At 43.1% G+C, this 23,748-nt stretch overlaps 1 protein-coding gene across 1 annotated transcript in view; it reads right to left on the bottom strand.

The window, feature by feature from the left end:
* Positions 1-683: 683 nt before the first annotated feature.
* The window catches only part of SPRED2 (sprouty related EVH1 domain containing 2), a 59,364-nt gene continuing 36,299 nt past the window's right edge, over positions 684-23,748 (bottom strand). The window contains exons 4-6 of the mRNA XM_066546340.1: positions 22,637-22,701; positions 4,556-4,705; positions 684-4,143 (exon numbers count right to left, since the gene is read on the bottom strand). Of these exons, the coding sequence (XP_066402437.1) occupies positions 3,493-4,143; positions 4,556-4,705; positions 22,637-22,701 (866 nt within the window). The 3' untranslated portion in view covers positions 684-3,492. The remainder of the gene's footprint in view (positions 4,144-4,555; positions 4,706-22,636; positions 22,702-23,748) is intronic.

Genomic DNA, 23,748 nt, shown 5'->3' with positions numbered 1-23,748 from the left:
ATATACTCACTGGTTTCTCCCTGATTTCCCCCATTGATTGGTAGCAGCCTGGTATCCATTTAAAGTGGGTTATTCCCTTTCCATGCTAAGCCTCTCTGAGCAGGGATGGCCGTGCCAGGCACCTCAGGCATCTCTCCTTCCCAGTGGCTGCAAACCTGCCCCGTGTGTGCTCAGCAGCCGGGATGGCCCTCGCTTGCTCGGCAGCCACATCTGTGGCCTTGCCCTGCTCCCCCCTTCTCAGAGCCCTGCTGAGATTTTGAAACAAAGCCAAGTAACAACAGCCCTGCACCATCTTCAGCTCAGCCCAGAGCTGTGCGGGCGCTGAGGCCTCAGGGGAGAAAAGCAGGGAGAGCAAGAGGGAGCCTTGGCCGCTGCCATGGCTGCCAGGGCCTACTGGGGCCTGGTGCCGCCAGGCCACGTCCTCCCGCCAAATGCACCAAACATCCGGAAAACACCTAAAAACCACCAGGAAAAACCAACCCATCCTCGTCCTCCCTTGTTGTGTCTGGATGAGAATGGCCTGTGCCCAAGGCTTAGCAGCCTTTGCCACCCAAAATTGTAAAATTGAGCCATTTTTTTCCTTAGAAACCCTGAGCTCTGGAGATGCTCCCACATACTGTCTCCCCCTCAGTCCCCAGCCACCTCAACAACAATAAACAGCATAATTCTGACAATAAACGTCATCATTTTGATATGATGTATTTGTATTTACACGGTACATTTTAAAGCAATAGCTACACTGATCATACATATTAGAAACAATAAAAAAAGAAGTTAAGAACTAAAATGTACATCATACACTTGTATATATATTTTTTTTTACACAGAGGTAAAAAGGCTTATAAAAATCAATACAACAGGGTTTTAACTTTTAGTATATAGATACATAATGATGAGGCTTCAGGCACTTTAATTTGTTAACGTGAGCAATAGCTTGGAAAAAAAAAAAACAAACAAAAACCCAAAACCTTTCCACAACAGGAAAAAAAATTGGTTAATGTTTTTGTTACCACAGATACAAAAATAAAATCTGAATAATTTCTCTCAAATGATTGATGTCAGTATTGCAAAGCTGACTGGGAGAATGCTACACACTGTTCAGCAGCAGTGTGGAAATTAAGGAGAAATATTTACAAAAAACCACCCATTTCTATCCTTGTGCCCTTACACCACTGCCATCACAAACCAAATAACGTACGCAGCAAAATCTACAAGTATTACAAAAACCCAAGAGAAGAGGGAAGAAGGAGGGGGAAAGAAAAAAAATTAAAAAGAGGGACTTTTTTTTTAATAACTTTTATTTTCAGACATACAGAAAGGCTTGGAGTATGTCTACTTTACTTAAATAAATAGGGGCACTTCAAGACCGGACAAAAAACTGTAAGATCTTTTTGTAGTGTTGTGCTTTATAGAGAGAAGATCTTACAGATGTTTGTTTACATGAAACAACTTTTGAGAACAGAAATAAAAGGAAAAGGTTGTTTCAATAATTATTTTTTTACGAGGCTGGCTTGATGTTTACTAGACACCATTGAGAGATTTGTCAACTGCTATTAGGCACAAAATATTTATATTTCATTCAGCAAACCCAGACGTATCACCCAGAGTGTAACACTCCATCCCTTTTCCACTATCATTCAATTTTTTTTTCTCCAACTGAAAAAATCCCCTGTAACTGCTATGAATTAAACCTACCCAACTCTATAGTGTATAATAAGCACATTGCATACTTAATTCACGGTTGACTAAAAAGCTGTGATTAATTCTCAGAGGAACCGTTGGGACATTCCACCAAGAAAGAATGGCAAGCGTTCCTTTTACATTTATTTGGCAAATTAATTCTTAAAAAAAAAATCCTCTCTTTTAAGACTGATGTCAATGTGCAATAGAGGGAGGGAAAGGACATGCGCCCACTGGCAATTTACTGCAGAAAGAAATTATGGCAGGAACAGCAGTGCCAGCTTTGACAAGCCAATCCCTAGCTGCCTCAAAGTATTCGGATTGTACTATGCTAGTTAGAGCTCACTGCGCTAAATCTTTTTTTTTATTTTTTAATAAAAATTATTTGGCTATTCCTTGTAATATATTAGAAAAATACTCTTTTTCCAAGCTAATTACAAGCCTTGTACACAAGACAACATGACATTAAAAAAAATAATAATAAAAAAAATTAAAGTAATATTATCCTGCTGTATGCACCTTATGCATCCACTTGATAAACCTGGGTGGTGAACTGGGGAGGGGAAAAGCCAGGCAGATGCCTCAGTCTGGCTCCTGCAAGGACTCACATGCTCCATCCCACACACAGGCTCACAGCAACGTGCTGAGACGTGTGGAAGTATCTGGCAGATTGGGACCGCAGGTCACAGACTGGAAGTAGTAGTTAACATCCTGGCTTTGGATTTTTCAATACCTGCTTGGATTGCTAAATGTTGTTACTACAGTGGACGCGAATGTTCTCATGCTCATGGATACAGAAAACAAACACACACGATTTTCCATATAATCCACCACTTAATGCAGCATTTCCCCAGAATTGCCGTAATAGTGCTTTTGACATTGCATTGTTAGTAATTCTTTGCATATCAACAATTTTCCTCATCTGGAACCTTAGTGTTTTATTCACAGATCTCTACGAAGAAGTTCCCTTTCTTTTTGGGCAGAGCTCTGAAAACACATTTTTCCAATTTTTCCATTTTATTTAGGGAAAAGAGAAAAGCCTAAAATTTAAGTTTCCCCTTCAAGTAGTGGTCTGAAATGATTACAGGTAAGGAGGACTATCAGATTCTCAATGGCTATGTGACTATGGTAACTGAGCCTTACTTTCTGTTCACAGAGCTTTAGGAACAGAGAAATAATTTAAGATGTTTGCTGAAGGAAATGACGATGGACCCTAGAAGAGAAACTGCAGCTTAGATGGCTATTTTTGCTTTGGAAAACAGAACAAAAAACCCAAAGAAAACCAGTGACAGAAATACTGTGTTGTGGTACAAGTTTGTTACTAGCACACCTTCTATACATACACAATAGCTTGACGGTAAGTTAAAATATCTTCCAAGTGAGATCTCATTCACTACACCGTCCCATTTCTAGAAATGCCAAAGCTTGCTAACACGCTGTTGGTACCACACAAGCGGAGGCAAGACAGACATAACCTGGAGATGTTCTACAATCCACCACCATTTAAAGCAGTTCTTCTCTCAAACTCATTTTAAATGAAAAAAAAAAAAATTTAAACATGTACAAGACAGTCTGTTTTGATTACAGATTAATAATACAAAAGTCTATGCTGTAGGTTAGTTAGTTAGAACAGTTGATGAGCAAATCAATGCAGTGTGAGCCCCAGATGACCCAATGTAAAGTGATCCAAACTGGTGGTTTCCAGATGCTGTCGGGCACAGTGGCTGCATTAAAGTGAGTGACCGCAGTGCTCCAAAACCAACGTGTTCCTTGAACTACAGGAAAAACCTAACACTTTGAATGCATCTGTAGTCATCCAGCAGCTTTGTGTTTTCCACCACAGCACCTGCACATGACCCCACAGTGGTAACAAGCCCGAAGCGGCAAGTAACAGCACATACATGGAGCAATGAAAGACAAGGCGATAAGGGCCATCCACCGGAGGCAAAACATTTCATCACTGGTGTCACACGAGCAAGGATCTGTATAGTCTCCTTCTGGGTCGGACATACAGTGATAGAGCATAGTGTCTGCGCACCACATACAGCTCACTCGATGGATGCAAGTCTTGACGCGGTCTGGAGCATCCTGGCATTGACCCCGCTTGTTCTCCTCGTGGTTGAACATGTCCCTGCAGTACACGCACCGCGACCTCTCACCATCTTCCTTCCGCCTGGGCTTGAATTTGACAGGTTGAGTCTTTATCACAGCACCCTTGGTATCTTCACCCAGGTCAAAGTCCGAGTTGTCTACATAAGGATAAGTGTATTCGTGTTTCGAGGCCTCACTTTTGGCAAAACGTACGTAGGAGTCCATGTCATCAGGATCAAAGTTCTTTCCTCGTGCTGGGGCATGGCGATAATCCTCATACCCAGTCATCCAAATCTTCTCCCGAGGATTGATGCGCACTATCTCCTCATCATCATCTGGAAAGTTGACGTGCCGGTAGGATCGTGGTACTGACTGTGGAAGTAGGAAGGAGATGAGGAGAGAGAAAAGATAAATAAGCTCATTTTGCTACTGGTAATCACTGTCTCCTTGCTTCCTGAAGAGCCAATACTTAGAAACTTTGTCTTTCCTTCTTTATATGCCCTTCACCATGATCCATCACGGACTTTTCCAGCCTTTGGCTCATGAGGGAGTAAAACTGTCACAGTCCTACACTGGCCTGCATGCATGTGGTACAACAGAACATGCTAAACCAGTGTTACCTCCCCCTTCTCCTCTTTTTTTAATAACAGGAAGCCATTTAAAGCTAATTGAGAAGGAAATGGGGAGAACAGAAGGAGGGAGCTGTCTCAGGCATGTGGAGGAAAACCAAACACTGGCAGACTCTGGCAGACACAGAGGTAGCAACACTGGGAAGAAACCTTACTTGTTCTAGATGGTAGTGGTCAGAGCTGTAATGGTCGTGAAGGTGTCCACGAGTGCAAATTCTTCGATGTTCACAGGATGCAGGAGAAGCCAGAGTTCGCACAGGCTGTTCCCTTTTCTGAGAGGAGTTGGAGGAGCTATCTGTAGCATTCTGTTTTAAATGGAAAGGGGAAAAAAATTGTCATGCATTCAGCTGTTACAGCACAGGGCATTAAGGGATGTTTTGCCACTCACTGACTTTGCACACACCTGCAGTATTGGCAACACCTGACCGCTGGAGGCTTAATGAAATTTCACATAAAATACTTGAAAGAGGCAGATCTGTTGCCAGGCCATAAAAGCTGTCACCACACACATGGAAAAATAATATGCCATAGCCTGCCCGTGACATATTCACCAACACCACTTGTATTCGCTTGGCATGTTATTTGTTATCCTGGGCATGGTGGGATGATGAGTGCTCACCAGGAGCTACCTCCGAAGAGCAAAGTTAAACCCCGGCAAATGATGCAATCCTGTAGGTCCTGAGGGCTCAGGGAGAGCATCTGTGTGCCCAGGCCGTACCCCACCAGTCACCCAGGCTACAAAAATACTGGCAATTTTGTTAACCTTTACACATTCTCCAAACACTCACGGAATTCCAGTTCATCATCAGCTACTTGAATATCAGCTTTCCTTTAAAAACTTCAGGCTTTTTTTTCTTGTTTTGTCACTTTTTTGAAACTCACTATTACTGTGCAATGAATGTTACTTGTATTTTTATACATTCCTGCCTCCCTTTGAGCACTTTCTTTAGGTTAATTAGTTACATCATTATGCAACAATGATTGTGAAAGGGTGAAACATCACACAGTAACATGCTGTTGCCAATACCTACTGCATCTTAACAATCCTATTTCTCTTCCTGCAGAAACACACAAAGAAGTAATAATGTCAGCCACCATCTCTCCATAGCCCTTCCTTGGTTAAAACAGTTGCCATACAATATTCAGGATTTTGCCCATTAATTCTATTTATAAGTTTTGGGCTTTTTCATAGTACCATGAATATCTATGGACAAATGTTAAATGCACCAGCAAACCAAGAGCAGGGAAAAGAGAGCCTCCATGCACAACAAGCAGAACAGCTGTAGCACTGCATGTGCCTGAAACCTTGGTGCCTGAAATAAAAGAAATCTCCACCCCACCCTCCTCTCAACTAACAAGATGTGCTGCAGCTACAAGTCCATGGTCCTGATTGCCACTGCAGTCAGCTGAGACTGCACAACTAGAGCAGAGAAGAATTGTATCAGTAGTAGCAGAAGACTGGTTTTACCTGAAAAACCTTCTCTCCTTGTCAAGAATGCACTCTCTAAATACTATTTTCCAATGAATTGCACCAGATGCATTTCTTGCTCCAAGAATACAAGAACCCTCTTTGTGATTTGTTTATTCTGAAAACAACATTCTGAAAGACTCTGTCCAAAGGTGAGAACACCTTGAAGCATTACAACACAAAAACAGATGTTGGTTCTCTTTAACTCTTGCAGCACTTTAAAAGCACCGAACTCCCAACTTATTTTGTTGAAAGCAAATACACAGTTGTTTGCAGTGTGATGTAAAGCCAGGCTGGGTTATATGAGAGGTACAACAAGCAGAATGAGTTTTGAATGGCTGACTCCCATTAAGAACAGACTTTTAATACGTGTGTTTGTTTTAGGTTTTTTTTTTTTAAACAAGTACACAGAAGCAAATCAACTCTTAACATAGTTAACAACACCTCTAAAGTGGAACCAATATTCAGGCTGCACCAATATTCAGGCTCTTTTAAAAAAGAGGCTTCATCAGTCTTCATAACTTATTAGACAAAGGCAGTTCAAATCTGGGGTTTAAACCCTTCAAAGCTAATTCTTGTGGACTTAACTTCAGGCCCTGCAATATCTCACACATTTTGGGGACATTAAAAAAAAAAAAAAAAGTTTCTACAAATGTTTTGTAGTAACATAAAGCTTAAAACTTGTTTGAAAACTCTGAAAAGAGTCAGGAGTTAGTTACAACAGCCATATTGGTACTCACAAAAGTACCTTTCCTGCAGAGCTGTATATGGTGCAGACCAAGATGCTGAGCTGTGATTTAAGCTTCTCAGAAAGCCACACAACACACCCCATGGCCCAGGCAGCCCCAGCCTGCTCTCAAAGCGAAACTTCAACTGACATGAAGCAAAAAAGAGGCAGGGCCTTAAAATGGCACCATGGCAGGCAGCAGGATCCTTCAGCTTCAGTGGATCCACAGCTGAACCCTGCTGGGACAAGCCTTTTGTGGATACACTCCGAAAACATCATGGGTGTTCATGGTCCAAACAATGCAGCCTGGGGGAAACAACCCAGTAGGAGGTCATTGTACATACCGTCCTGCAACTGCCTCCCTGTCCTGGATGAAAATAAAAATCCCACCCAAACTAGATATAACTCCTTGATAATCTCAGCAGGGCAGCTGGGAGCTATAACCAGCCCTCCAAGCACTGCGCTATTTGCTGCCTCTCTGGGAAGACAGCATTTCTGCAATACGCAACTGGAAAAGAGCTTGTAGTGATTTTTATCTTGCCTGATTTGTATCTACCTTTGCTATCCTCCACACCTTCTTCTCCCTTTAGACCCGGTGGGGCAACTGAGCCTCTCCTCCACATGTGTTGACACGGCTACAAAACCTGTTTGCAGCATACCAGAGGCTGCGGCGCTGCTCTCCACTTTCACCTTATTAAAAATTGCTGCATTTCCACATTCAATGTCCTCAGATTAGATGGGCAGTTTGCCGACACAAATACTCACTCTAAGCACCCAGAAAGGGGAAATCAACCTATCTAAGACTGGGTCTCTGCTCACTTGTCCATAAAGAAGTTTATGCTGACTCCTGGTTGGTGACACTAAAGGCAGTAACTGGGTGACAAATGCAGTGTCTGCAGAGTTACCTTGCTGACCATCAGCTGGGATAAGCACTGGTACTTTCCAAAAACCAATATTCCACCAAGGTCCCTCGCTATTTCAAACTGACATAGGGGAAGAGTGCTCTTAACACACATGAATGCATGGTCTGAGGACTGAAGAAAACAAAAGAGGTAGAAAATTCCTACCTCCCAAGCAGAAGGTCACCAGTGAAACCCACAGGCCCCTCACCTGTGCTGGTGGGCACACTCATCAGTGACATGAGGAAAGAGATGAACAAGATGATGACACAGTTTCCAGATGAAACTTGTTATTCACAAGAGTCAAAATGAAAGTTGACCCTGAAAACTTTGCTTAAGAATATCATAATGCAGAGAGACTTTTAACATGCTGGATGCTAAAAAACCCCCAAACATAACTAAACCTAAAGAGCAGTGTGACATAAACACCTTGATCTGACACACAGAATGATGCCCTCTGAGCCAGTTATTGCTGGCCAGGAAAGAGGTGTTGGGATTAAAATAGGCAGCTCTGTGACAGTGTCCACTTGGTGGCTCAGCAACAGGGTAAAAAAAAGACAACCACCAAAGCACCGCATGTACCTCCTGTGCTGCTCCAAGCTGTCTGTGGTGCTGGCCCTCTCCACCCTGTCCCAGTAAGGGTATTTCCTATTTCCATCATTGCAACCTCACAGAGCCATGGCCAGCACCACAGAGGACATGGGATGGCTTCTCAACAACAGCTAACTAAATAGCCTGGGTCTCTCCAGCCCGGGAAAGAGATCATGGAAGGGACCAAGAAGATGAGAAGTCTACTGAATTGTGAATCCCATAGGAATGTGAGCAGGGAGGGTTTATTCTTCTAGTATCCTTCAGAAAGTAAGATCACAAAGCATTCACTGGAACAGGCTCAAATAAGGTTCAGGCAGAAGGAGGTACTTCTGATGGTGGCTATAGCTAAACTGAGGTTCAAGAAGCCAGAGGGAAACCCTCAGAAGAAATGAAGTGACCAAGGATTAGAGGCATGATGATGCTTCAGGCCTCTGTAAGTCTTCTGTCTTCTCAATGCCCCTCCCCTGTGACTGAACCTGGACTTGGTGACCAGTGAAAATCAGGCATATTCTCAAAGAAAAGGCACACTCATCCTCAACCAAGTGCCACTAAGAACAAATGACGGTAGGACTTTGTCCGTGAGGGAAGCAGGGAACAGCTTCTGTCCCCCACAAGAAGACTGGGACTTGGCTGGGATTATCTACCATCAGCATAGCAGGCAAAATTTTGGGGAGGGTGGTGAAAGGTGGAAACATGAGATGCTTGCTGTAAATCTTCCAAATACAAACACTCACCTACAGAAATACATCTAGAAAGGATGTGGCCTCCAGACACAGGCTATTTCACTGATGGAAAATCAGGTCCTAAACTACTGAGCCACTGGTCTCTCAGAGAAACACCATATTCTTCTCAAACCTGTTAAAACCAATCCAGCTCCAGCATTTTGTTTTGAGGGGAAACTATTGAAAACATGCCCAGTAGTCACAAAAGAGAAAAGAACCCAAGACTAAAAGTTGTTGGAACAGGGATTCTGATAACAAACTCTGTTTCAACATGCCCTCAAATGCTCAATTATGAGAGATTTGTGCTGCTCATACCAGAACCTTCTGAGTGCTATAGCAGTCACAAACTCTTGTGCTTTCACTGCCTGGATAACAAAATCATTAATCACGACTGTAAGAGTAATTTTATAAAACCTGTGCAACACATTTCCTGCTGCAAGTGAGCTGGACGTATCTGAGCAAGCACACGTACTGCATGTGTTGAAGAAACAACACCAGGCTTCTACAGGCAAATGATGGCACTGTGGTAATTTAAACAAAGAAAAGCATGTCCTTGTTTCCCCCTCAGACTTTCAGAAGTGACTCATTAAATTAAAAACCCCAGTCATTAGTAAAGAGGATTATGTTAATCATTTACTGCAGTTTATTTCTCATTGAAATGGATTTGTTACACAAGAAGGCTAATCAGATACCTAAGCAATAAGCACAGATGATCATCTTTGAAAAAAAAAACATGAGAAAAGGCAGACTTCTCTTGCTTCTGAACTGGACTGATCACCTTGCCTCTAATGGCTTCACAGAATAGGTTCACTCTGTGTGATGCAACATGCAAGGCTGACTACAAGAAAGATTCCTCTCAGAATTATGAAGCAATACAATCTGTGGCAGCTTGTCAGAAATTGGTTGCCAGAGGGAAATTATGGAGTTCTGTCACTTAAAACTTCCAGAAGTGCTCTCTGCCAGCTAAAGGATTTGCAAGTTTGCTGTAAAAAATAACTGTGGGTCAAGCAAGACAAGATTTTTTTTTTCCTCTCTAGAATGGTTAATGGTTGCATGAAGCAGGGGGGAACAGATGTATCATGATGTTGAACAATTAGCTTTGCAAATAATGGTCCTGAAGGAATCAAACCCCCATGCCAGCCTGGCCTTTACAAAGCACAAGCCAACCTGCTCTCTACTGCCCCTCTCCACTTTTCCCATCTCCCACTGCCATGCAAGCCCACACAGCACAACATCCAAGGGAGCCTCTTGACATGCAGCAGAGAAAAGCAAAACTTCACCTTTACCGAAGGCATCCTTCTGCAACAGCCAAAGCTCCCTGCAGCAGCTCCTGGGTCCACCTGCTGAAGCCTGACCATGCTGAAGAAGAGCCCAGTGCCACCTCATCTTTTGAGAAGGCATCCCCACCATTCCCAGGACAAGAAACCCAGCTCTGCTTGGGTTGAGGATGAGCCTGGAAAAGCAACAGCCAAAGAGCTGCATCCTCCCATGCCACAGCCCAACCAGCTCCGGCCAAGACCTCTGCAATGAATGGGCTCCCCACCAGCAGCCGGAGCCTTGGTGTGCTCTGCCCAGGTGCAATCCCTCAGGAGCCCTGGCACAATCTCACTTGACCCTTTGCTTTCACTGGGATATGGGGAGGCACAGCTGTGCTATCAGTCCGGAAAGGAAGAATGATAAAACCAGCAAAACAGCTCAGCAAGCAAGTGATACCGAGCTCTGTGCCGGCCTGGGCCTTATCTACGGAGCTGCTGTTTAGGAACGTCACAAAGAGGAAGTCTGAGAGTTATTTCGGATGCGTGGCAGAGAAACTTCCACCTCTCCAAAGAAATTAAGATAAAATATAGTCTCCCAGAACTCCCTCAGCCTAATCTTGCCAGACCAGAACAAGTCTTTCCGTTCTCCTCCAGCTTTTTAAAATTTTATTTTTAAAGCCTAAAAAGAAACAGCACTTCTGACTTTCACAGACAGTGGAAAGACAGCACAAATCCTAAATTTTTGTCTCGAAACACCTTTTTCTCTCTCTTCAAGACATTTAGAAAAGGGAACAGCTGACATTTTCCATCAACCTCTAACTGTGCCCTGTATACTTAAGACAGCCCATTTCAAAGAGACCTTAGATGATCCAAGTATTAAGAAAAAGATTCAGTGTGAAAAATCTTTTAAGATTTGAGACTCCTGTCTCCTAAGCACAAGCTTTTAATTTGTCACAGCAATACAAAACCATAGAAGAAAATGCTTTTGTCAAATTTCTATTTGTTTCCCATCACTGAAGACAAGACAGAAATTGTATTGCAGAAAATTGCTTCCACACATTTTTGAAACATTTTGCCACTCTCATCCACTGGGGATGGCTGGAGCTGAATGTAGTTCTACTCTGCTGAAAGTCTGAAGGAAAAGCTTCATGTTAGATCACATCTCAGTTCAGTTCAAAGACAAATTGGCTGTACACAACCATTACAATAAGCATGGATTCAGACTTGTCCAATACCAGAACAGGAGTAGAATTTCTCAAATGTTTTCTAGTCATCCCTGAAACAAATACCAATATAAAGTGCAGACAGCTAGCTATTTTTTACTGCTACCTTTTCTTATTTTAAGTTTTTGTGGTTATAGCTTTTAGTGCCATAAAGATACTGGTGGCTGTGCTGGCTGAAGTCAGCAAAACTTAAGGAACATTTATTAGAAATCAGCACACAAGATCATCTCCATTAAACTCCTGCTAAACCCAACTCTGGCATCATTGGGCAGCTCTGCATGGGCCACAGATGTGGCTTAACAGCTCACTTCAAGAAGCGAAAAGAATATATGAGACTCAGACACGATGAAATGACATGACAAACACTCAGATGTGGTAAGGGGGGGAAACCTCAGGGAGATTTTCCTGTTTCACTACTTGCCTCATGCAAGGCATCAGACATGTCTGCAAAAGCAGGCATTTGAAGAGATACAAAGAGAAACTTTGTTTGCAGAAGTCAGAGGAGGACTGAAGTAAGTCAGTATCCCATTTTGCTGGAACTGAGACCTGGACCAGAGGCCCTGAGCAGGTCTATTCAGCATTTCCTTCCCAGGATACCCTTCCCCCTTACTGCAACACTGGGCTAGAGCACTGCTTCAATGGAAAGTCTTTGCATCAGGTACTTACAAGGGAAAACCAGAATGTTTTAAGGGGGGGGGGAAAACCCAAACCATAAGCGCAGCTTCTAGGGACAATCCCCCAGGCAGCACAGCAATCCCACAGTACAGTGGTGAGAGCAGGGTGGCTCTGTCTACCCACAAGGTGCTTGTGTCCTCATCCATGTGGAAAGCCTCTCCTTACCAGAACTCCTACTCTTTCTTCATTCCTGCAACTCCTCTGTGCTGTGGCCTGACTGGATTTCTCCGTGCTGAGACATGCTACACTGCTTCAACAGGATCTTTTTACTTAAACCTGGGAATTGTTTTAACTAACCAATTGCTTAAAACCATCTAGGGATAGAGGCTGGCCTTTCCCTTTTGCAGAGGATCTGTTAATCTGTTTATACCTTGAAAATGACATCGTGGTATGGATTACAGCATTGTTGGATGCTCCAGCATCCAACATTTGTGCTTGTACAGCTCTGCAAAGATCAGCAGAGCCACTTTCTCTAACAATATTATCCACATTACCACAGCTGTCCTCTGCTAAGGCCAAGAGAATGGCCACCATGGTCTGAACTGCTGAGGGGAGGTGATGGCCACTGCTTCTCTCCCCCACCAGTGCCACCACCTGCTCTGTGGGCATGCGTGGGAGCAGGACCACAGGAATGCAGCCCAAAATCACTTTTGCATCAGCTCCCTGACCTCAGCTGACCATCCCTGTGGTGGCACAGAGAGCAGAGGTGGGGGAAGCTGGAAGGGGAGCTCCTAATTTTCAGGTGCTGACAGGGAACTTAGCACATCTAACACTGCCAAAAAACGTTCCTTTGGCAAGATGGGTAAAGAAATAAAGGAACAAAGTTCATAAGGGGGTGTTAAACACTGGACAGCTGAGCGCAGCTGGGAACAGATGGCTCCACAAAACTCACCATGAATCCCAGCTCTTCTATACAGAAACTTTCAAGGAGGGGGCAGGGAATAATATAAGGGGGGAAGAAAAACACTACAGAAAATTAAATTAGCCAAGCTAAAAGAATTGATGCACCTAAACCATCATTAATGTCTTTGATGCACTTAATCCATCATTAATGTCTTTGCTATGTACGCTGCAGCCTCTAAATCCAGCAGTGCTCCTCCTATATAATACAACAGGCTGCAAACAGAGGGAGAAAAAACGAAGTTAAATGCAAACTTCCCACAGAAGACTGATACGATATTTTAGGAAGTCAGTTAGGGGTCATTTATTCACACAGTTATGAACATCGATGATATTTTAGCTGGAATTTATCACCAAAATAGAATCCAACAGCTGATGCAAACTTTTAAAATATCCTCTTCATATGCACTGCAAATATGTCAGGCTCTGCTTAAAAATGTAATGGCACTTATTTACTTCTGTCTTTCCTTCTCCTCTTGCAGAAAGTGCCAGAGACATATGAACTGCTTCCTACAATCACTTCATAAAGTATTTACAAGATACAGGGCAAGAAGACCCTTAACAAAATACAGGTGAGGGAAGGAAACAGGCCTATTTAGATGCAGTTCATTATAATGCATTTCAATACTGGGCAGAGGTCCACTCTGAGCTCCCCAGACTCTGGTATTCTGTTTTTCATCTTCAGTTACTACCAAACACATCCTGGGGGGCAGAGGGGACACCACCTTACAATATTTTTTCAGTCAGAAAATTGTGAGGTTTCTTTATGGCTTTTCTTTCGTTCTTTCTTGCTTTCTTTTTTCTTTCTAGGGGTGAGAGGGGGAATCTGTCAACTTAAAGAAAAATATTGAAGCCTCATATAAAAAGCATGTCTCATTGCGAAGCTTTACCAAACTACTCATTTTCTTTCCCAAATTCTCCAAAAAAAGAAAGCCCAAGGAAACAAACAAACAAAAACCCTCCAACTCCAATCATCTGAGAGGATCCAAAAGTCAAGGACACACTCCAGGCAGCCTCAACTCTCTGTCTGTTTTGGGTTTTTCTTTTCTACCTGTTACACAAGACAACAGATTCAAATCAGATTTGCCAGTGTTTACACAGCAGGTGGGAATTACAGGCTCCTTCACGAAGAGGAGAGCAACTCCTTGGCCCCACAGTTCCCACTCAGCTCCCCTCCTATCACTGCCCAGACATGCTCCAGCTCAGCACCAGGAGCCAAATGCTTTTCCCTGTGCCAATGGTGCAGAGAGCTTTTCCTGCTCGCTGCCGACCTGCATCCCTGGCTCCCACCGGGGTATGTGCCAGGCAGCCATTCCCTAATCCCTCCTGCTGCAGTACAGGAAGCTGTCAGTCATCGCTCTGCCCTGGCCAAGGCGGCCTCCTTCCAACAGTGTTTACACCCCGTGCTGCATCTACTCTGTCTGTCACCTTCAAAGGCAGTGCCTGGGGCCAGCCAGGACACCCCACATCCAGCTGTCCCTGCTGCCTCCTCCTGCCCTGGGACAAGGCATTTTGTTCCAACACAGCAGCCAGTGAGACTGCAGCTTACAAATATAGCTGTCTGCTGAAAGCCACTTCCTCAGGTTGGATATGCAAGTAATGGAAAAGGCCATTTTCTGCCTCTGTCAAATCTTCAAGCACCCTGAAGCCGAAAGAAAGGCCTATACACTTCAAAGGCTGACTGCATAGCCCAGATTAAAGAGGGAACCTAATGGAAAGCTGCAGTCGTATCAACCATGTATTTTCAAGGTAAAAGCATACATCTGGCCATAACACATCCCCATCAACACAGCCTCAGCTATCCTGGCATCTCCTTCCAGTCTCAACTGAAGGACGAATTTCACAGTAGAAACATGAAGGAGAAAAATGCCACAAATCCTAAACCACACACAAGTGCAAGAACCACCTTACTTGTATCACCAGCACAACAGAGGTCTTGCAGAAGGCAATGGATGCAGGGCTAGGGGTATGCAATAAATTTCAGGTGGCACCATGAATGTTAGTGGGGTGGCAGAGGGTTTTTGCCTCCTGCTCAGCCCATCAGCTCCAGTTTCCCTTGAGCCAGCACTTCTGCTTTTCCAGCCCTACAGCAAGCTGGCTCCAGGAGCTAAACCACCGGAAAAGTATTCGCTTTCTTTTATAGGGCTAGTTTTTGGTTCACTTCCCTAGGTTGGCTCAGCACAGAGTCAGCTGTGTTAGGAAAAGGGGGATGGAGTAGCTGGTCTCTGATCTGCTGAGGCTAAAGATGCATCAGTCAAGTTGCATCCCTCAGCAGTGGTTTCATATAGGTGCTAAAAAAACTCCTGCAGCCCCAAAATCCTGCTCCCTCACATCAACTCCACTCTTGGCATGACTGTGCTGCAAAAGCAAGGTGGGGGAACTGGGCTGGCTGAAAAATAACTGGTTTTTCACAGGCATCTTGACTCAAATCAGGTTCCCCTTACATAATACCAAAGAAATGCCCTGGGAAACACAGCTGAACAAAAGCAAAAGTAAAAAAAAACCAACCCCCCCCAAAACAAACAAACAAACAAACAAACCCCTTTCCCACTCTGTTTTACTGTATGTTATGAAAGGGCAATTTACCCTTGGTTGTATTTGTTTCTGACACATTTGTGCCTTAAATACACAAATGCACTACAGCATGCAGTTTCAGATTAATTAAAAGGGAACATTCTCATAAACAGCTTGACACTTTAACTCATCATATAGTTTAAGTACATTACTAGACAGCCAAATTATTTTTTCAGAAGACAAACATGCAGCTAGCTGACTGCAAGAGTGAAACGGTGCTACAACACACTCTGATCACAAATTCACCAGCTTGAAACTACAGCTGGAGAGGCACCAGCCAAGTCACCTTTGTACAAGGAATCCTACAGGCAGGTCTCCTGATGACCCTTTTTATCTTAAAGGTCATCCTGCAAGAAAACAACACCTTCAGCAATCTGAAGATTACTTAAATTCATACAAGTTCAGGTTATACATAACAAAAATAATAGAGTACAAAATGTAAAGAGCTGGTACACTGAAATACACCATATCATCATCCAAGCACAGGGAAAGAACAAAATGGGTGTTGAGAAGGAGAAAAGGAGAGGAGGAAAGAATTAGGAGAGGAGGAGAGAAGGAAATCGCTTTTCAACTGCTGGGGCAAACTGAACAAAACTGAATACTTAACTGGTGCACAAATTACAACACAAGTTCTGGCAAGATGCAGCTATAAGGAAACTTCCACCACAGCAAAAGATCAAATTTCCGTTTCCTGCAGGATATATCCCAATCCTGCTGCACGACCAACTGTGTTTGTATGTGGGAATGGTACAGAGCCAAAAAATACACTACAAAAAATGGTCTTGAGAGGAAGAATTGTGACAAGAGAAATTGCTTACCCTCAGCAAAGTAGCTCAACACATCCCAGTCATTGCTATAATTAGCTACATAAAAACTACAGGGCAGTGAGCCTTAGAGTATCTGATAGCAATGCAGAAACTTTTTGTTTAATAACTTGTTCTTCTTATTTGTAATTCACTAAGAGTGAAACAACACCAAAGCAACGGAAATTCAGTCATTTGGGAATTGTGTTAAAATGCCAATTTCTGATCTGCAGTAAGAAAAGCATGTTTTACCTATCAGAGAGTGACACAAAAGCAAAAAACCCCTCATGATAAATACAATAAAGCAATACATAAATCGTGCAAGACCTTTACTCCCCCTCCTTTCTTTTAAAGAAAGCAAACAAACCTTCAAACTTTCTCCTATCTGCTCCCTTGAGCTCTTCACTTACATCTTATGAATCTGTTATATACAAAAGAATAAATAGATTTTATGTTCTGTGTACCTCCACACCACAGTAATTTTTATATATCCTTCTGTCCAAATGACAGGTTATGACTAAGAGTAAGCAAGGACAATCTATAGGCTGAAGTACACAGTAATTGCCTCTGCATTTCTGAAGGACTTAAGGAAAAGAACAGCTGCCTTTCCAGATGATACCACTGTTTCAGTGACAATAGTATTGAATTATCAGTGAGTACAGCCTGCTTGTATTAGCAGAAACAGCAAGAAAATAAATGGGTTAATTTCCAGCACCACTTGAAAGAAACAAGAGATCCTGAAAGAAAGGGAGAAATACAACACTAGAAAATAAACCTGACAGCCAGAGAAAAAACTTTCCACTTGACCTTCCCCACTGAAAAATCTCTTTCAGAATTGGTATCCATTCCCATTGAGTGATGTAAATTTGTGTGGGCAAAGTTAACCTGAAGGCAGGAAAAAACCCCAAACAGATAAAAAAGCAGCTAGCCTTAAAACTGGTGGATAGTCAGGATCTTTTCAGGTTTTTGAGGGAAGGATTTGAGCCTGTTGGTTTTTCTGTGTGTGAATTTCTCTCTTCTTGGCAAGTACTTTTTTTTTCCTTTAAAATCTGAATTAGAATAGCTGTGGTTTACAATGCAAGCCCAAAATCCAGACATCAGAGGATGTGGCTAGCAGCAATGAACCCTTTGGCTGTTCACACAGAGCACAGCTGGCTGCTGGGCAGGAAGAAGAACAGAAGGCAGGCCATCATGTCCTGTCACTGCAACAATCTCCTAGTCGGTCTGCTCAGCCTCACAGAGCAAACATGGTGGATTTGCTCGAGGTGACAACCCCATCATTCCCACAGAGAGCTCTGTGCCTCCAAAATGCATTTACCCCTTCGGCTATTCGAGGATGGCATTAAGAAAAAAAGGAAACTGCAAGCTCTTGTAGCTCCTCAATCTCTGAGCTCAACTTTTGACTGAAACACATCTCACAACTCAGGGCTGATCTACCCTCAACAACATCATTTTCCACAGAGGGCTGGGATGACAGATGCTCCAGCATCCCACAGAACTTATGAATATATTCCAAAGTATTTGGACTGGGTTTACTGTCCACTTTAAAGAAAAAAAGCCACAGTTGTTCTTTAAAAGAACCATCTGAATATGAAATGACTAAGCCAGCAAGAAAAATTAGATTTAGTGTTTATCTAGCTAATATAAATCTTCTAAATTTTAATAGTGAGGCTGTAACATGCTTGAGGCCCAGATGGGAAATGAAAGTAGACAAAAGGTTTCAAGGAAAGGAAGCAGGGATAAATCTGTTTTTTTAATTAGGAAAGCAGAAGAGATGGAAGGGGGACTGTAATGCAAACATCTGCCCCAATATGCACCCATCTGGTGGAGAAGAGGTAATTGTGTCTGTCTCTGAAATGACTGTCAGCAGTGTCCAAGCCACATAACAAACTTCCTAAGTCAAACATCCCCAAGGACAGGAATCCATGTTCTGACAAGAAAAAGGCACAAGGGGCAAAGGATTGTTCCAAACACACAACTTTGTAGTGAAAACATGAGCCTGAAGACTTCTGCTGGAAGTCCAGGAAGAAAAGCAGTGGCAGCAAGATCTGTCTGTATCACCTCAGTGAAGCATGAGAGTATTTCCCCCTTCTTGCAGTTGGGGAACCAAGATAACCTTGAAACACAATTCTGCTGCTCAACCATGCACCTCTAGATCATGCCTGCTCGATCTGCCATCCAGGTCTCATATTGAACAAAAAATAGGGTTTTTTAAAAAAATTTGTTGATTATATAAAATACATGGGATTTTAACATGAATATCACACTTGAGTTTTGCTGTGTTCTCCCTTATATTTCCCTTAAAGCTAAAGGAGACTGCAGTCATTTTTAGAGTCACAAACCAGAATAACCATGGGAGCTGCTGCTCCTCCTGCCAGTGGGTGTCTTTTCTTTAGCACCAAAGCAGGCACAAGGCTGCAGATTTATCTGGAAAACACATGAGTGGTGTTTCAGCTGAACTGGTCATAAGGTTTCAGAACAAACACCTCTGCTTTTTCAGATGGGATGCTAAAAGAGGCCATTTCAGGCACTCTGCAGACTCTGGAAGACATTGACCTTTTTTCCTTGGAATCAATTCACAATTTTAACTTTGTGGTCATGTGGGATTATTATCTGTAATTGAAAGTAAAAGTGTAGATTAGGAAAAAAAATTTACACAAGAACTCAATTATATGGCAAATTCTGTGGCTGAGGAATTACAGAATACATTCAGTCCGTATTAAACCCTATTTCTGAAATGAATGTTAATTAAAGAAGGCTGAAGATGCAGGCTGGATGGATGAAGACAAACAGAACAATCTCAGCCTGTTGCAAGGACAGTGTTTCCCCAATGGAGACAGAACGGATGGCCAGTCTTACTCAGATTCCATCTCTTGAGAGGACGATTTATAATGTACAAGACAGAAGAAATTTATTTGCTAACATATGGAAAACATTTATGGGCTCTTTGGAGGATCTGAAACTCAAGAAACACAACTATGTATTGTTAAAACTCTTAAATGGAGATTTCGTTTTAGAAATAAGCATTTTTCAACTCAAGGCTGTGACATTTAGCTCTATACACTGTTGTTTCCTGCCCTGTCAGGTATGAATTTCAGAACAGGTAGTTTGCTGTAGGTCTAAGCCACAGGAGAAGTATTAGCTGGCAAAGTCCTGTTTTTAAGGATATAACCCATGCTTCAGAAAGATGGATGGGGAGTGTTTGCCATAGGGATGGGGCAGGATATTGCTGCCCAAGTTATCATCTCGGCTCTGCAAGTTACAGTCATGGGAGGAGACAAGACTACTGACGTCCAGTGAATGCTCCCACAGCCACAGCTCCACATTATTCAAAACCCCAAAAAAAGTCCACCTTCTGATACAAGAAAATGATCCTCCACTAAGCCACGCAAGGTGACAGCCCACAGGAGAGCTCCACCTCTGAGGCAGGTGTTCTCTTTGCCATGGAAGAAGTAACCTGCTGGATGCCCAGAAGGGCTGCAGGCTGGCTGAGGAATAAACAGAATGGATGATGCACACATGGAACCACACACATCCATACTGGAGCTAACAGGAGCAGGGGCTTTATAGAAGCCCAGTGTCAATCAACAGCCAAGAGCCGTGTCGGGGTCAGGGCTTGTATGGAATGAGGGGGGTGTTCTACAGCTGGGAGCAGTATGTTGGTGCAAACATCTGCGCATGATGAAGTCGGGGTGGCCGGCCACAAAGCAGCCTCAGAAATGTGAAGTTTTAGACCCGCTGTGCTTAAACAGACTGAAACACCTTCAAGAAGAGCAGGACCTCGGGCCAAATATTTGAGGCAGCAGTGCAGCAGCAATGGCTGAGATTTTCAGAGATCGGTAAATGACTGATTAAATGACTCAATCATGCAGATACTTTTGAAAATTCTGCCGCACGCAGTTAAGTTTATTCATGCATGTGTGGGAGAGGGGGAGGATTGTGAAGATTTTAATAACTACCTTAGGAAATAAAAAAGAACAAATGTATTTTCTCTTTAAAACAGAGAAAAAAACCAAACACAAAAAATTCACTGCTGTGGCTGAAAAGAGTTTACAGAAAGCTGCAGAGAAGTTTTGTGTGAAAGGATGACCAAATGGACTACGATACACAAGTCAAAAATACATGCAAAGAAAGAATGGAACAGAAGGGTAAAAATAAAACATTTCACAGCCCTACCAATTTCTTACAGTTTTAAACTGCTCTGTGCTTCAGTATGTTATTTCTGGCTTATGCAGTCTTCATACTTCACCATAACCTACCAGATAAATAGGAAGTTGAGATCTTTGAAGAACTTAAGGACTGCAGGAAAAGGAAAGACTTCATCCCAGAAAAACAAAGACATATTGGGGAAGGAGATGTCCCCAGAGCCTTATTTTTGGAGTATGACAACACATCTACCCTGGTGTGCCATCTTGACAAATAGCACCATGCAAGGTCCCACCACCAGTGAGGTCAGGACCCTCTTGCACCCTGGAGATCACAAACCCCTGCAGAGAGCACTGCCAGGCAGGACACAACTCATTCCCCAGGTGCCAACAAGATGCCAACACTGCTGAAGTTTCCCTCCTTACTAATGCTATTGAGCAGCTTTTTCCTCCTTCTCCATCAGGCCTCCTACCCATAAATGTCTGCATGGCAGGGAGGCACCTGTCACTTCCCCATGGTCAAGTAGGTGGGAAAAATCTCCTCCAGTTCTGGCTCTTCATTCTGAATACAGGAATTTGAATGATTTTGATGCAGCTGGAGAAGGATTCATCCAACTTTTTCTATGTAAAGCACCTCCTACTTAAAGGCAACAAACTGGTGGACAGTCAGTCTTCCTCCTTGTAAAAATCATTCTTTGAGTTTAAAAATCAACACTCAGCCACAAGATTGAGATTGTGGAGAAATTCAGGAGCACTCCCAGGTGCCTGAACACCAGCCAGTAGGATTTTAGCAAAAATATACTCTCCTGTTTCCACAAGCCACTTGTCACTGCTTAAACATTGAGTATTCCAATGCGTAACCTAGTGAGAGCTGGCACACACAAATCCAAGGCACATTTGGACAGTCATCCCCTTTCTGATGAGCACAGAAGAGCCACACATCAAGAGTGACTGTCCACCCCCAGCAGAGCACAGCTAGTCCAGCGGATTTGGGAAGAAAGCACGACATACTGGTAAAAGGCTCTGGCTCCACTGGCGCCTCCCCAGTCTGTCCCACCCCAGTGTCTATAAATCACTTCTGGAAGGTAGTTGGGAAGCAGCTGCTAATGATAGTTTTGCTGCAGAGTGCAGGAAGTCACCTTTTAACCCTGCCTGCTGTTGTTTGTCTCCCTGAGCGTGACAAAAGGACAGATGTGGACAACATGCTGGCCCTTGGGAAGATCCGGTCAAATCTCAGCAGGAATCTGACGTGGTCCCATGCTGGCAAAGCATCACCCTCAAAAAACACCTTTTGGCTTTGGATACTTCCTGGGACTCATTTTCAAGCAGCTTGATGCTTGTACTGATTTTTCCCTCCCTCACCCTAAAAATCCAGGGAAGTATCCCAAACACAATTTTGAGTTTGCTGTTGCTGCACTGAGGATTACCCACATTCCCCTTTCCTGCCATCCGGGCCCAACAGGACAAGAAGGGCATTTGTAAAATAACCAATATGTGCCCATCGGGGTTGAATTAAGGTGAGCAAGTAACTTTATTAACAAAGAAGTATACAATGTGAGCAACTTGTTTCCAGCCCATGGCAGAGCACTAATCAGAGTCACATTTTCACCTGACAAGTTTTTTTTTTTTTCTTTTTAACTTTCCTTTCCTTGAAGTTAGTAGCTTTAGTTTCAGCAAAACTCCATAATACATTTTAGACAACACCACAAATCAATCTCCAACAGCTCACTCCTGTTTAAGTCACTGCTGCTTAGACAGATGCCACACTACTGTGCCTTCTTCCACCTGAGGAACACCAGTCTGAACTTTCTACATTCCATGTACAGGTGAAACACCTTTGAAGTTTGCTTGTTTACAGCTGTGAGCCAAAACCTTATTTCCCTGAATATGTATCTGAGTAGCAGTACCCTTGCTAACCATCTGAGTCTGCAGGAAGCTTCTCAGGGACAGACAGCAGTATTAGCAGGTGTGTACACCATCTCTGTCTAAGCCAAAAGAAATTCAAGGGCGATTATTTCTTCACTTCTAGCTGCTGACATCACCTGCTCTGACATGCTTTTCACGTGGCAACAGGAGGCCAACAAGAGGCCTCACATTCTGTAGAGGATATACTTCCATCAAATAAAACACACCCAGTGTCCAAACACGATGGTGGCTGAATGCCAGCCCTGAGGCATAAAAAGAAAAACCCTTTCTAACCTGACCGTGTAAACCTGAGCATAAAGAGAAGGAGCTTGGCTGACATGTACTCACAGTGAAGACATCATCGTCGCCGACCTCGGCCTCGTTGTGAAGGGTGGACGAGGAAGTTGTAGATCCTAGAAAAACCAAACCAACAGCTTTTTAAACACATGACATTTCCATGAAACTTTTTTTTTTGAGGCTGTTAAACATTTGGATTCTCACAGGTTTGTGTGTTGTAGATGTGCAAAAGAGTGGCTGAAATTAAGGAAGAACAACCCATCTGCTGGTAGCTGGGTTGGAGAGGTAAAATCTGAAAAAGTGTTTCTTGAAACGTGTGGCTGCCAGTGCTAATTAACAATGATAAAAATAGCAGTTACCATTTCCAATTACAGAAGACTAATTTCTGAAGAATGGTAAAGCTATGCACTAATCAGTGCTCCAGGCTGATTCTCAGCTGTCAAGAAATCACATATGAGTTTTTCTTCACTTACTCCCTAAATGTGGGGCGGGGGGGAGAAATAACCTATAATTTGAAATAAAATTAATCTCACTTTGACAATGAAGAGTTAGATTGTATTTTTTTTCCTTTTAATTGTGTAAGTTTTTATATACTTGAAAGGTCTTCTCTATTATCACCTGCTTCTCAAAGAATCACCTTGCCCCATGTAAACAAAGTATCTAAAAGGAGCTGATATGTGTAAAACCATAGACAAGAGAAAAATAAATGGGTGCAATTTTCATTAGGTACATTAGGCAATCTTCTGGAAGAGTAGGGAAGCATATCAAAAAAGCTCCTCACCCCACAGGTGTTCCTGCAGAACTGCTAGAGGGCCTGGTGAGCACCCAGATCACAGAACAGCCTCAAGGTAGGGGGTGCTCACCACTGCTGCACTTGACACCAAATTTATGCTGTACCTAAAAAGGAGTGACTCCTCTGCCTACACCCAATCAAGACCCCAGACCCCCTTCCTGGCTGGCTTCATCTACTCTAAGGCTGCCAAGGAGGGTGGGTACAGCCAGAGGATCTGCTGGGGAGAGAACCCTCAAGTCAAATGTCTATTTTTTTGATGGAAGCCCACTGCTAAAGTGGATTATGCCCAAATCACATCCCTGACCAACACAGTACAACGACTTGTACCATCTTCATTCTGGGAATTTGTTAAAATAATGTGTTTTATATA

The sequence above is a fragment of the Molothrus aeneus genome, chromosome 3 (assembly GCF_037042795.1).
Source record: "Molothrus aeneus isolate 106 chromosome 3, BPBGC_Maene_1.0, whole genome shotgun sequence".
In the NCBI taxonomy this organism is placed as follows: Eukaryota; Metazoa; Chordata; class Aves; order Passeriformes; family Icteridae; genus Molothrus; species Molothrus aeneus.
Note: the sequence above shows the minus strand (reverse complement) of the source record. Positions and strands in the feature narration are given on the sequence as shown.